Below are 12,605 nucleotides of genomic sequence, written 5' to 3'. Positions count from 1 at the left end.
AAAAGCAGTGTGTAGTCGGGGTCTAGTTTAAATCTGAGGGCGTAATAATGCTGCATCCATAAAAAATAGATTTCGTGGTGAATAATTTGATTTGATTCGATACATTTTTGTTCATGTATGTAAATACTGAGCCTCAAAGTTACAAATGGATGAATGAACAACATTTCCCTGCAAAATCTCTGATACAAAGGAATAAAAATACCCTAAAATTGATTGTTGATTAGTTAATATATACTGATGTCATGGATGCACATTCACTCTTTTCTTTTTTACTTTCTTTTCCTATTTGTACTGTCCAACATGAATGTACTACGAAAACGTGTCATTAAAGTAGAGCTTTTAATCGTTGTTATTGAATTTTGGGGCAATATAATAAGCCAATTTTGTAGAAATATATTTGTTTGTAAAGAATAATCATTTTTTTCAATTTCTGTATCCTCTTGGAGTACCTATTGTATATCAAATTACTGAAAACACTTTAAAAATATGACGGTAATCTTGTTTTGTGTGCTGAGCATCTATGACGGTCTATAAGTAGGGCTGATGGAGAGAGTGCAGGAAGCATTTGATGAATAAAGCATGATTTACCAGAGAAGAGTTGTGCAACGTGTGTGTTCATTCTAAAAGATAGAAATTAAACCAGTACTTGAATTTTTCACAATAAAGGAGTAAAACTACTTTCTATGTCTGTAACAGTGGATGTAATTAAGATTCTTTTTATTAAACTGGTCAACAGAAAAATTACTTTTGGCAACATGGGGAAAAAATTACACTATAAAACACAAAACAGTGCATGAATTGCATTTCACCTTTAATGCTGGAAAATAAGTCTCCCAAGTTGCAGTTATCTTGCAGATTTTTCTGTATTTTGCTGCATTTATGTTGCTCCTTTACATCTACAAACCCTCCAAACGCTACTGCAGAAACATCCCAGTACTCCCAGGCTGACGTGAGGTGTGATACAGCTCAACTGAAGTCTCATCAATCAATACAATCTCCTACTTTGCTTCCGAGTCTCCTACATGCCCTCTGGTCAATATTAGCTTAGAAGTCATGTGAGTCATGTGAAGTAACAAAGCAGCAGTTGCTATATGCACCGTGTCTCCCTTGTCAGCCAAGAACCTGGTGTTAAGCTGAAAGTCGGTTACACAAAAGTGACTCTGTGTCTATGTGTGTGTGTGTGTGAGAGAGAGAGATTGACGGAGTATATTTAAGCTGGATGTTTTATATTTAAACCTGTAAAATGTTACCGGAGCATCATTTTCTACTGAACACTGGGAGCTCAAATTGCTCAGAGTCATTTTGTCCTCCAGGACTCTCCTCCTGGTCAGTTTGGAAAGAAAAGAGAGAAGTCCTAACCAGATTTTAATCAGAGCCGCAACGATTAGTCGATTAATCAATGAGTCAGTCAACAGAAAATTAATCGCCAACTTTTTTGGTAGTCAATTAATTATTAAATGACTGACAATTTGCTGGTTTTTTAGTTCATATATGACAGTAAATTGAATATCTTAACATTTTAGACAAAATTAGCAAGCTGAAGACATCACTGTGGCCATTTTTCCATTTTTTTAACTTCTATTTATTTCATAGACTAAACGACTAAATAATTAAATGAGAAAATAATCGGCAGGTTAATTAATAATGAAAACAATCATTAGTTGCAGGTGCTACAGAGGCAAAAATAAAACAACAAAAACAGATATTAAGCAGGATTGATTATTTTCTTGATTAATTGTTTTGTCTATAAAATGTCAGAAAATAGATTTTTAAAAAAGCCTGTTATAGTTTCTTAAAGCTCAAGGCAACCTCCTCAAATGTCCTGTTTTGTCTGAACAGTCAAACATCCAAAGATATTCAGTTTACAGTCATGTGACACAGAAAAAACTTATAATTATCTTTGTCAAATATTGATTATAGGGAAACACAAAGAGGGAATCTGATGCTAAAAAGACTGTAAATGTGGCAGATATCCACTGCATATGACTAACTCAGACTGCTGAAGCCTCATATAAGCTTCACATCAACTTTTAAATGCATTTTTGCACAGATTTGTGGGTTTTGGGGCCTCCATCACTTACACTGAAAGCACATTTAAAGGCAAATCTAGCCAGTATGAACAGGAGGAATGATTACAGCGAGGAAAATCTCTTTCACTGCTCATATGGACACCTGACTGTTGTTTTAATATAAATAAATAAATAAATAAATAGATAAATAAATAAATAAATAAATAAATAAATAAATATAATATATAAGACTGTGAACCTGTCCTTTAAAACGCACAGTACCGCTGTCGGCCTGCAGGAGGCGACATTGCTTCGCGTCTCTTTCATTTACATGTTGAAAAATGGCGGAGCGGAGCTGTGGACGCTGCATCGGTTGAGCTGCAGGCACTTTAAAAACACAACAGACGGGCTCACAACCACAGTGGAAGGAGCCTCCGTGTCGGGACGGCAGGGCGGGTTTTTTTTTTATCTCTGCACTGGCTGGAGACTTCATTTACATTTTTTTTATCCCCGAAACGAGAGCGAGGAGCCACGAAAACAAGTCGGACATGAACGGGGTAAGTTTGCCTGTCAGGGCATCACCACCACCGTGCCAAACATAGGGGTTAAGTAGCGAAAGCTAGCTTAAAGTGGATCATTACTCCCTTTTAGAAACAAACCAAGGCGCTTCTGTATGTCAGGGTGTGTCAGAAATATTAATATTTAAGTTTACTTTAATTTTTGATTGTAGTTTACTTAACAGTAGCTTTAAATGAGAGCCTCCATGTTTAAGAGTGCTTAGCTAACATTAGCTAGTAATGAATGCTGCATGTGCTGCCAGATAAAGACGTAACTCTATTTTCTGACATTAAACGGGGTCAACATATGGATAGATTTGTCCTGGCAGGGTTTTAACGTTTAAAAGCATTTGTTTAAGTGTATTTTTTGAATCACGCTGAGTGGATATTGAGCCAATGGGCCTGTGTGTGTGTGGTTCGCCTGTGGTTGTTAAAGGGACTGAGCTGATGTGGGTGTGAAGCCAGCATGGTCTCCTCCCCACAGCCCCACCCACACCAGTGATGACTGGCATCAGAGCTGTGATCGATACATTTGATCAGTTATGAAATGAATGTGTTATTCTGGATACTTTTATCGATGTGTTTCTGTTCATAAAGCAGGATAACTGGCCCGTAATGAGCAAAGGCCCACAGAGTTTGCAGGGTCTGTTTTCTATGATTAGTCGATTCATTGAAAGAAAATTAATCTTCATATAATCGATTCATAATTTCAGTCATTGTTCAAGTATAAATGCCAATCATTCTTTGGTGCTAGCCTCTCAAATGTGCCTGTTTTCTGTTTGTTTGGATTGTTAGATAAAACAACTAAATTAAAGTAGAGCTGAAAAAATTAATCGATTGATAGGAAATTAATCCTCAACAGTTTAGATAATCGATTCATCATTTTGATTTGTGATTCAAGCAAAAATGCCAAAAGTTCTTGCTTCTTGGTCTTCTTGGCTTCAGCGTGAATAAAAAACAAAACAAACAAAAAAGAAACAACCTTTATTTATTCAGGGAAGTTCAAGTATCAGAGGAAATCTCTCTTTTTATTGATTGATTAATTGTTTTGATTCATAATTCAAATAATCTCTGGTTTCAGCCTCTCAGATGTGACTATTTGCTATTTTTCAGTTTTTCTTCGTCTTATATATGACAGTAAATTGAATATTTTGAGGTTTTTGACTGTTAGACAGACAAAATAAGCTTATTGAAGTAGACCTGCAACCGTTAATCAATCGACAGAAAATGAATTGTCAACCACTCAGATAATCGATTAATCGTTTTGAGTCATTATTCAAGCAAGGATGCCAAACATTCTTTGATTTCAGTGTCTCAGATGTGACTATTTGCTGTTTTTCTTTGTCATATATGACAATAAATTGAATATCTTGAGGTTTTTGACTGCAAACAAGCAAACTGAAGTAGAGCTGCAGCAATAAGTCGATTCATGAAAAGAAAATTGCAACTACTTTGATAATTTAATAATTTCAGTCAATATTCAAGCAAAAATGAATGACTTGTTCATGTCTCCACTCTTATCTATATGTCTTCTTCTTTTTACATCATTAGCGACTCGATCCACCAGACGTTGATTCATCTGCCTCAAAACGAATATGTGACCAAGATTTCATCAGACCGATCTTGTTCAGCGTGATATGCAATGATCCTTTAAACTAGACTCAACAGCAAAGACCAGCGAAAAAAATCTGAAAGCCTGAAGCTAAAAACAGTCAGGCATTTAAGGTTATTTTGATTAGATATGTTAGATTTAATTTTACATTTCTAAATTTAAAGCTCCATCTGAAGACATCAAAGCGAACGTAGCTGATGAAGAAGACGCCAGAAACAATCCTCCTTCATCACTTTAAAGTCTGTGATCAAAGGAGGAGTTCACGTCATGAACGTTTGAATACCGAACATCACAGTAATAAAACTCAATGTTTTACATAAACGTCAGACATAAAGGGATTCAGTGATTTATAAAACATCATGACACAAGCAGCAGTTTGAATATGTTTGTGTAACACATCTTTGGGATGTTGGTTGCTCAGTACAGATTGATCAATAAATGCTTTTACTAACATCACTTCACACGTTGTCACATACGAACCAGGATCCAGGTCGACTGTGACTTTATTAATACGCATGAAAAACTGGAAGGAATCCAAAAACAAGCAGAAGCTGAAGTAGAAATCTCTGTATATGATATTATTGTATCATTATTGTATTTAAGGCCCGACTGATACTGGAGTTTTGGAGCCGATACTGAAATTAGGGGGTAAAAAGCTATATCAATATATTGGTCAATAATCTACAGAATATATACATAAACACACATTTTTTGTGTGTCATTTGACCCTCAAATGTGGTCAATCAATCAAACACTTGTGATAAGATGTGTAATGGAGATATGATATCTTACAGTTTAACAGTAAACTTAATTGTATAAAATGACATCAGTGCACTGAAACAGTAAACTTCACTGGGAATTTAATAATTATAAATAAAACAAACACATACAATAGAAAAAAATGTACGTATGTATTAAACTTGAATTAAGAAAAAGGATGAAATATTTAGAAAACGCTGCCTATAGAACTTAAAAAAAAAAAAATATATATATATATATATATATATATATATATATATATATATATATCAGCACATATTGGGCAATATAAATGCTGATACTGATATATCTGTGATAGTCCGATATCGGCTGACTGATATATCGATCGGGCTCTAATTTTATTAATTGATTAATCGTTTTTAGTGGGTTTTTTTCCATTAAAAAGGTCAAACGTTCTCATGAGGATTTGCAGTTTTTCTTCATCAAATATGACAGTAAATTGAATATGTTTGTTTTAGAAACTAATAAATCGAAGGCTTTACTGCAGGCTGTAAGCAGTTGTGAATTTTCACAGTTCATGGTCCCGATCCATTAATCAAAAAAACAATAATTGACAAATTAATTGCAGCCCAAACAAGTTATGTTTACATTCAGTGTTACTTGAGACTTGGTGAGTGTATCCTTTAGGTCCAACAGAAGCATTAAATACATTTCCTTCCTCCATAAAGAAATAACTTTTTAACATTTTGAAACCTGTATCGTCCACATCCACGATTACTAGCTATTATCCTTCTTCTTCTTCCCTGCCTTTGTTGGTGCTTTGCTGCGCGTCTTGAAGCGTTACCAGTACAACTGCATGCACACAGAATGGGGACCCACTCATTAAAAAAACAAACAAACAAACAAACAAAATATATATATATATATATTTAAAAAGATGTGAGTCTCAGTTTTTATCAGTTTGTTTAGAGTGGTGTCTTGTGAAGGGCTGCCGAGGTTCCTCATTTTTTCTTTCTTAATTTGTTTAAATTATATTTTTCTTTAGAGTTTTTGAAAGCTTGAACTCGTCACTGTGTTAACTGTGTCTTGTGTCACCGTGTTCTGTTGCTCTGACTTTATTCTATGAAGAATTGAGGCTCTACTAGCAACCATGGCTTCAGTACTTGACTTAAAAAAGTTTTATTTTCCTCTGCATTCACAGGAAATTGTATGCAACAGCCATTCAGTCACTGTCTTAAGCTGCACCAAGTCCATATCACCAGTTCACGATGAACAGACGATCAAACTGACACAGGAGGACCGGTGCTCTCCAGTGTTCTCCCAGTTGAATGACGCTCAGAGGCAGGGAGAAGGTGAGTGTCTGTCCTGCTGCTCTACAGAGAGGTTGTAGTGTGTAAACGCTCCACAGGAGAGCAAACACATCATTAGCAACATTTCCATCCAAATGTAGTGCAAATTTGAAATGATATGTTTCTTATTGTCAACAAATCTCATGAGAGTTTGTTTAGAAACAGCTCCAAAGACAGCGATCACATGTTTAGTCCCACGAGAGTAGTTCTGTGTAAGGCAGATGCTACTGAGCATGTGCAGGAACGCGGTTTAGTTTACAGCTTTGCTAGCTTGTTGTGCTACAAATCACAACCATGGATGTATAAAGAGAACTGGATACAGGATGAACGACAGCAGCCAAACTGAGTAATTACAACGTCACGTGATGCACGCTGGCCCAAAAAGACTTTTTCCCACAGACTTACATTGTGAAAGAGACGTCTTTTTTTAGCATCACAACCTCCGCTAAATGACTTGTCTCACTATTAGAATTTGATCCATTCGGTCTGATCACATTTCACAAGCCTAGAAGAGCCGTTTTATCCCCGTTCACGTTAGCTGGAGAGCTAAACAGGAAGTAGCAGACTTGGCCGGTGAAAGTCACTAGTGTGTTTGCTCTATGGGCCGCACAGATGCAGAAGCAATGCATGAAGTTTAACTTTTAAGGCTTCATGCGCCGCTGAGCAACTTTGATAGGAATGAACAACAGGGCTCCGCCTCCGACGCTGTATCCGGTTCTCTTTATACATCCATGATTACAACCTCTGGACTTTGTGCTACATTGTAAATTTCTCAAACAACTTCAATACAAAGTCAACAAACAGTCACAGGTCAATTCATTAAAGTAAACCTGTGTAATCTAATCCAATCCAACAGCTCTGCCATAATAAATCCTACTTTAATGAAGCTTCTACATTTTCAGTTTTTGTTGACATTGTCAGAAAGGTGATGATTCTACTTTATGTTAACGATTGAGGTCGTAGTGGATGGTGGTGATGATGCATTATATTGCATGAGGCTCCTAATATTTTGTCCACTCCATTCACATAAATGTCCCTATTAAGCCCACTTGCAACTTCTGAGTCAAATTTTTAAAAAAATCATAATTTTTTGCTGTTTATTGTTTCTTCCAATGAAGCTGCTTGTTACATAAATGACACTTTTTATTGTAAGTCAATCAGATTTGTCAATATCGAGTTATATCGAAGAAAATGTGTGACATGTGCCTGCTGATCCCAGAAGAAGAAGTTGCAAAAAAAACTCAGAAAATAACATTTTTTGCATATTTCTACTCCTATTTTTTGGTAAATACTCAACTGTTATCAAAATTTAATTAGTGATTTGAATAAGACGTATGTTAGAATATTACTTGAATCATAAATACTGTTTCTTTTGAAGTCAAAATATGAGTTTTAGCATGCTAGCAAACAGTAGCTGCATGGTTCATTGCAATGACATAAAGCATGATAAGTATGTCTAGGCTACATTGTTGTATGCAGTTTATATTATTATACTGTTAAATAGATAATAAAGTGACAAAATATTGGGAACACTTGAGCATTAACTACCACCTCCTTTTGCTTTAATCGATACACCAACCAAGCATAAAACTTTATTTTTAAAATGTTCTTTGTCTCCAGGCAGGAGAATAAACACCATCAGCGCTACGACGAAAGACTCAAACTCTGAATTCACAGAGATGGAGAGCAGCTTCATCCAGTGTTCACCCTGCTGGTCAGATGAACAGCCGTCACCTCCGCAGCTCCACCGCTCTCAGACCTTCCTCCGCTCGCCAGCCGAACTCCCCCAGCCGCTCGGCAACAGCTTGTCTCACACGTCTTACCAGACCAACAACAGAAGAGCTCCGCACGGCCAGCAGAGGAGTCGAGTCCGCAACAGGGTCAAAGACAAGAAATCCACACCCAGATTGTACGCACGGCCCTGTTACTGGTGCTTTTTTTTACACGTTATCAAATTGAAACCTTATCGAACAACATGATAGTTTGATAACTTGTCATAAATGTTTCATTCTTCTTTTTGTTTTAACAGTCTTGGGAAAACTCTCCAAAACCAAAAGGTTACCGACTTCTTTCCAATAAGACGAAGCTCAAGAAAAAGTAAAACGGAGATAAAGGTAAGTTTTATAAAACACAGCGTTTCATTGTGATCATATTATTGAGTTTCAGCCATTAATTGATTATTGAGTCATTTTTAAGCAAAAATGCCAAATTTTAGCAGGTTACAGCTTTTCAAATGTGATGATTTAACGCTTTTCTTTGAGTAAAACATGAATAAACTGATTATCTTTGGGTTTTGGACAAAACAAGACATATGAAGACATCGCCTTTCACTCTGACTCTCATTTTTCACTATTTTCTGACATTTTATAGACCAAATAATGAATCAAGAAAATAATTGTTATTTGCAGGCCTGTCATGCTGATTTGGTTAGCCATTCAAAATATAATTGGAGCAACTGTTTCTCTGATCCTCTTTGTGCTGCTTGTTTACGTTGTTATATACTCTGCTGTAGATGTTTGGGATGAGTATACAGATATACTGTGTGTGTGTGAGAGAGAGAAATCCGACCTGCTGTTTTTCAGTAACGCCGTCTCATGTTGTGTTTTGTCTCAGTGTGAACAAAAGAAGGCCATAGACGACCTCATCACAAACGGAATAGAGGAAGGAATGGAGGTACGCTCTGTTTTCTGCCTTTATCTCTAAAAATATCTGCTGGGTGTTTATAAAGCAACATGACCCGACAAAAGCGGGCTATTGTTACCATGGAAACGTCTTCCTGCAGACTGGCCCGGTTTGGGTCAAAAAAAGCTTAAAGGACGAGTTCACAATTCTTCAAATCTGTCTTAAAACAACAGTCAGGAGCCCAAATGAACATCGAAACATGTTTTTCTTGCTGTAATCATTCCTCCTGTTCATACTGACCATTAGAAGATCCCTTCATAAAGTTTATCTGAAGCTAATATGAAGCTTCAACGTCCAAATGAGTCAAATCAAGTAGATATTTTAGTGCCAAAGTTCCTCTTTTTGTTACTATACTTCCACCACAGCTCAACAGGGAAACACTGTCCGAGGAAACACAAAGAGGGAATTTGATGCTAAAAAGACTGTAAATGTGTCAGATATCCACTTGATATGACTAACTCAGACTGCTGAAGCTGAATATAAGCTTCACAGAGACTTTTAAATGCATTTTTGCATAAAATGTGGATTTTGTCCTCCATCACTTACATTGAAAGCACATTTGAAGGATCTTTTAATATCCAGTATGAACAGGAGGAATGATTACAGCGAGGAAAACCTCTTTCACTGCTCATATGAACACCTGACTGCTGGTTTAAGACACACTTGATAAACTGTGAATCCGTCCTTTTTAACCAATGTTTCTCAACAACTTCTCGTACTTCTTTAAAGGTGCAGTATATAGAAGGAAAGGGGAGAGCAGTGTTTGCCACTCGGTGTTTCCAGAAAGGCGAGTATGTGGTGGAGTACCACGGAGACCTGCTGCAGATCACAGACGCCAAGAAGAGGGAGGCCGAATATGCTCAAAACCCTGCAACCGGCTGCTACATGTACTACTTCCAGTACCTCTGCAAAACATACTGGTACGATAAATAAATGCATCTCCTCTATATTTAAATATCATGTATTACTGGACAACATCCTCCAGCTGGAATCACAGAGAGCTTTATTATTTACCAAAAACTGAAATACAAACAAAGATTTAGGACTTAAAAGACTTTACTGGTAATCAAATAGAGACTGAAACTTTGCACCTGAGACTTTTATCAGTTCAGTTCAGACTTGTTGATAAAGACACTTTTCAAATAGTTTTTTAAAGCAATTTCACATTTAGTTACCGAAAGCTACTAACAGCTTAAACATGACAGTTAAAAGTGTTGTGAAGTTCTGTTTAAACCTGTTGGTTTTATCTGTTTCTGGCTTTTTGTTGACAATTTTCATGATTTTATGACGCAGCGATCATTTTAGGGATTTGTAAACTTACCAAAAGTTATGCGTTTTAAAACGAAAACATACTAGTGTGGATGTAGCCTTAAAAATCTTGATTTATATTAATAATAATATTTAATTGAATTATAACGTTTCAGCTGGTGGAGAGCAGTACAATAACAATCATTTCTGACTTTTTGAAGCAATGATTTCACTGGGAAAATGTTGAAATTAATCTCAGCATCATCTCTTATCCTTCATTTAACCTGGTAAAAAAAATCTAATTAAGATTAAAATCTCTTTTTCAAGAGTGACCTGACCAAGAGAGCATCGTAAACATGAATACAACAATAAATACAAACAACATAAATAGACAAATATAACTGTCGACCACTACGGACGAGTGAGCACAAAAAATCCAGTTAAAGCTATAATATGTAATTCTTCCACATTAAAATGTCTAAAAACAACTAGACCTATGTTTTATATTTTGTTTATGCCAAATGTTTCCAACCATTTTCAAACCCAGAGAAATCTGTAATTTAATCAAAGTAACGGACCGTTTCATTTGGTCGCCTGTCGATGGCGTCATACCTCTACCAAAGAGTAAACACACACAAGATGCATACGGCGGCGCTGTGTTTGTCCGCTACAATGGCGTCTACCAAAGAGTAACTTACACACATACAAGATAATACATCGGCGTTGTGGTTGTTCCACACAAACTGTTATAAATTGACTTTTATTCAGTTTTAAGCCACATTTTCATGATGATCTTTTACCCGGAAGAAGGACTTTAGTGATTGGACGTCTGTATCTTAAGTTATCAGAGAAATAAACTGGGCAAAAGTTAGCAGCAGCTCGGCTAACAGCCCCTCCAGGAAGTCCGGTGGTCACCAAACATCGTCGGAGAAATAATTAGTAATTATTAATAATAATTAATTAATAATTAATTAGTATTTTGACGATTTTAATCTGCGTGTACGTTTGTTTTTGGAGAGGAGGAGACCTCTGCGGATAATTCAGCTCCCGGGAGAAACCGGCCGAACGTCTGGATCTAAAGTTATAAGAGAAATAAACCGAACAAGTGTTAGCAGCAGCTCGGCTAACAGCCCGTACCGGACGTCCGGTTGTCGCCGTACATCATCGGAGAAACACTGATTTTTTTAGGTTAAACAGCTTTATTCAGTGTTTTTACCTGTAACCTCCGGGTCCGTTTGTTCTGGAGAGGAGGAGACCTCTGCGGGTAAAAACATCCCGACTGATTCACACTGGAGTAATCCTATCCCGGTGAATCTGGTTATTTGACAACAAAGACAACTACTTCACACCGTCATCACACTCCGTCTTTTGTTATTGTTTTGATTGAGACCCCTAGCGGCTGAAATTACATGTTGTGCGTTTAAGATGCATAAACAGGAACAATTTTCTAAAACTATTTCAGCAAAACATTTAAGAGCAACCACATTGACCAAGAGCACAGTAACCAGCTCTGATCATTCCAGGTCCTTCTCTACGTTGTTCCAGGAGGAAGTACATGTGTGTGTGAAACGTTTTCTAGTATAAAGACTGATGTGAACGGTGTGTTTTTGTCTCTGTTTTTTTTTTTTAACAGCGTGGACGCCACGAAAGAGACTGATCGAATGGGTAGGTTGATCAATCACAGTAAAAATGGAAACTGCCAAACCAAACTCCACGACATCAACGGCGTCCCTCACCTCATCCTCGTCGCCTCTCGAGACATCGACGAGGGCGAGGAGTTGCTCTACGACTACGGCGACCGCAGTAAAGCCTCCATCGCGGCTCACCCGTGGCTCAAACACTGATCCTCAAGAGAAAAAAAAAAAAAAAAAAAAAGGAAAAAAGGGAAACGTACAGTAACACTCGTGTTTCTCGTTAGCTAGTGTACAAAAATGCCTTAGAAACAGAATGTGTACCCTTCTCGTTCCAGTGTCGAGGAAGCTGGATGGGGGTTATGTGTTAAAGGGGGGGATCAATAGGGTACTTATCACATTTCAACTGAGGTCCATCTGCCTCGTCAGGTGACACCTGTACTTTTATTTATATATGTATATGAAACATTCTGGTTGTTTTGCAGCACATTTATTTTGTACATTTTGTATTACCTATAGACCAATGCTTCTACAGCATGCAGGTGGTAGTTAATGCTCTGCATTTTTATACTGCTTTTTTCTTAATTAGTTGTTAGATACTTAGCAATACTTATATATATATATATATTTATGGCCCCAGAGCCCTCGGGATCAACAAGAACTATGAGATGCAAATTACAAGCCCTTTTAAAAAAAAAAAAAAAAAAAAAAAAAAAAAAAAAAAAATTCTTCTCTTGAAGTGGGATTTGATTTCATCCGTTAAAAACATTCACAGTCTGCCGTTGTTCAGTGGGAGT

At 36.9% G+C, this 12,605-nt stretch overlaps 1 protein-coding gene across 2 annotated transcripts; it reads left to right on the top strand.

Annotated features, from left to right (window-relative positions):
- The first annotated feature begins 2,307 nt into the window (after nucleotides 1-2,307).
- On the top strand, nucleotides 2,308-12,066 carry kmt5aa (lysine methyltransferase 5Aa). 2 transcript variants are annotated; one of them, XM_067574824.1, is made up of 7 exons: nucleotides 2,308-2,566; nucleotides 6,100-6,250; nucleotides 7,868-8,177; nucleotides 8,277-8,361; nucleotides 8,861-8,920; nucleotides 9,659-9,849; nucleotides 11,811-12,066. In XM_067574824.1, the coding sequence occupies exons 1-7, from the start codon at nucleotides 2,558-2,560 to the stop codon at nucleotides 12,019-12,021; spliced, it is 1,017 nt and encodes a 338-aa protein (XP_067430925.1). In that variant the 5' UTR covers nucleotides 2,308-2,557; the 3' UTR covers nucleotides 12,022-12,066. The 2 variants fall into 2 exon arrangements, with proteins under 2 accessions (XP_067430925.1, XP_067430926.1); XM_067574825.1 differs by having other exon boundaries at nucleotides 2,310-2,566; nucleotides 7,868-8,156.
- Nucleotides 12,067-12,605: the final 539 nt, after the last annotated feature.

Source organism: Thunnus thynnus, chromosome 19, assembly GCF_963924715.1.
Source record: "Thunnus thynnus chromosome 19, fThuThy2.1, whole genome shotgun sequence".
Taxonomy (NCBI): domain Eukaryota; kingdom Metazoa; phylum Chordata; class Actinopteri; order Scombriformes; family Scombridae; genus Thunnus; species Thunnus thynnus.
This window is presented reverse-complemented; position numbering and strand designations above follow the sequence as displayed.

Bases quoted from the DNA above. Each gene is read 5' to 3' on its own strand.
- kmt5aa (XM_067574824.1), top strand. The intron at 8,178-8,276 runs GTGCTTTTTTTT...TTGTTTTAACAG, and splicing joins TACGCACGGCCCTGTTACTG to TCTTGGGAAAACTCTCCAAA. The intron at 9,850-11,810 runs GTACGATAAATA...TTTTTTTAACAG, and splicing joins TACCTCTGCAAAACATACTG to CGTGGACGCCACGAAAGAGA.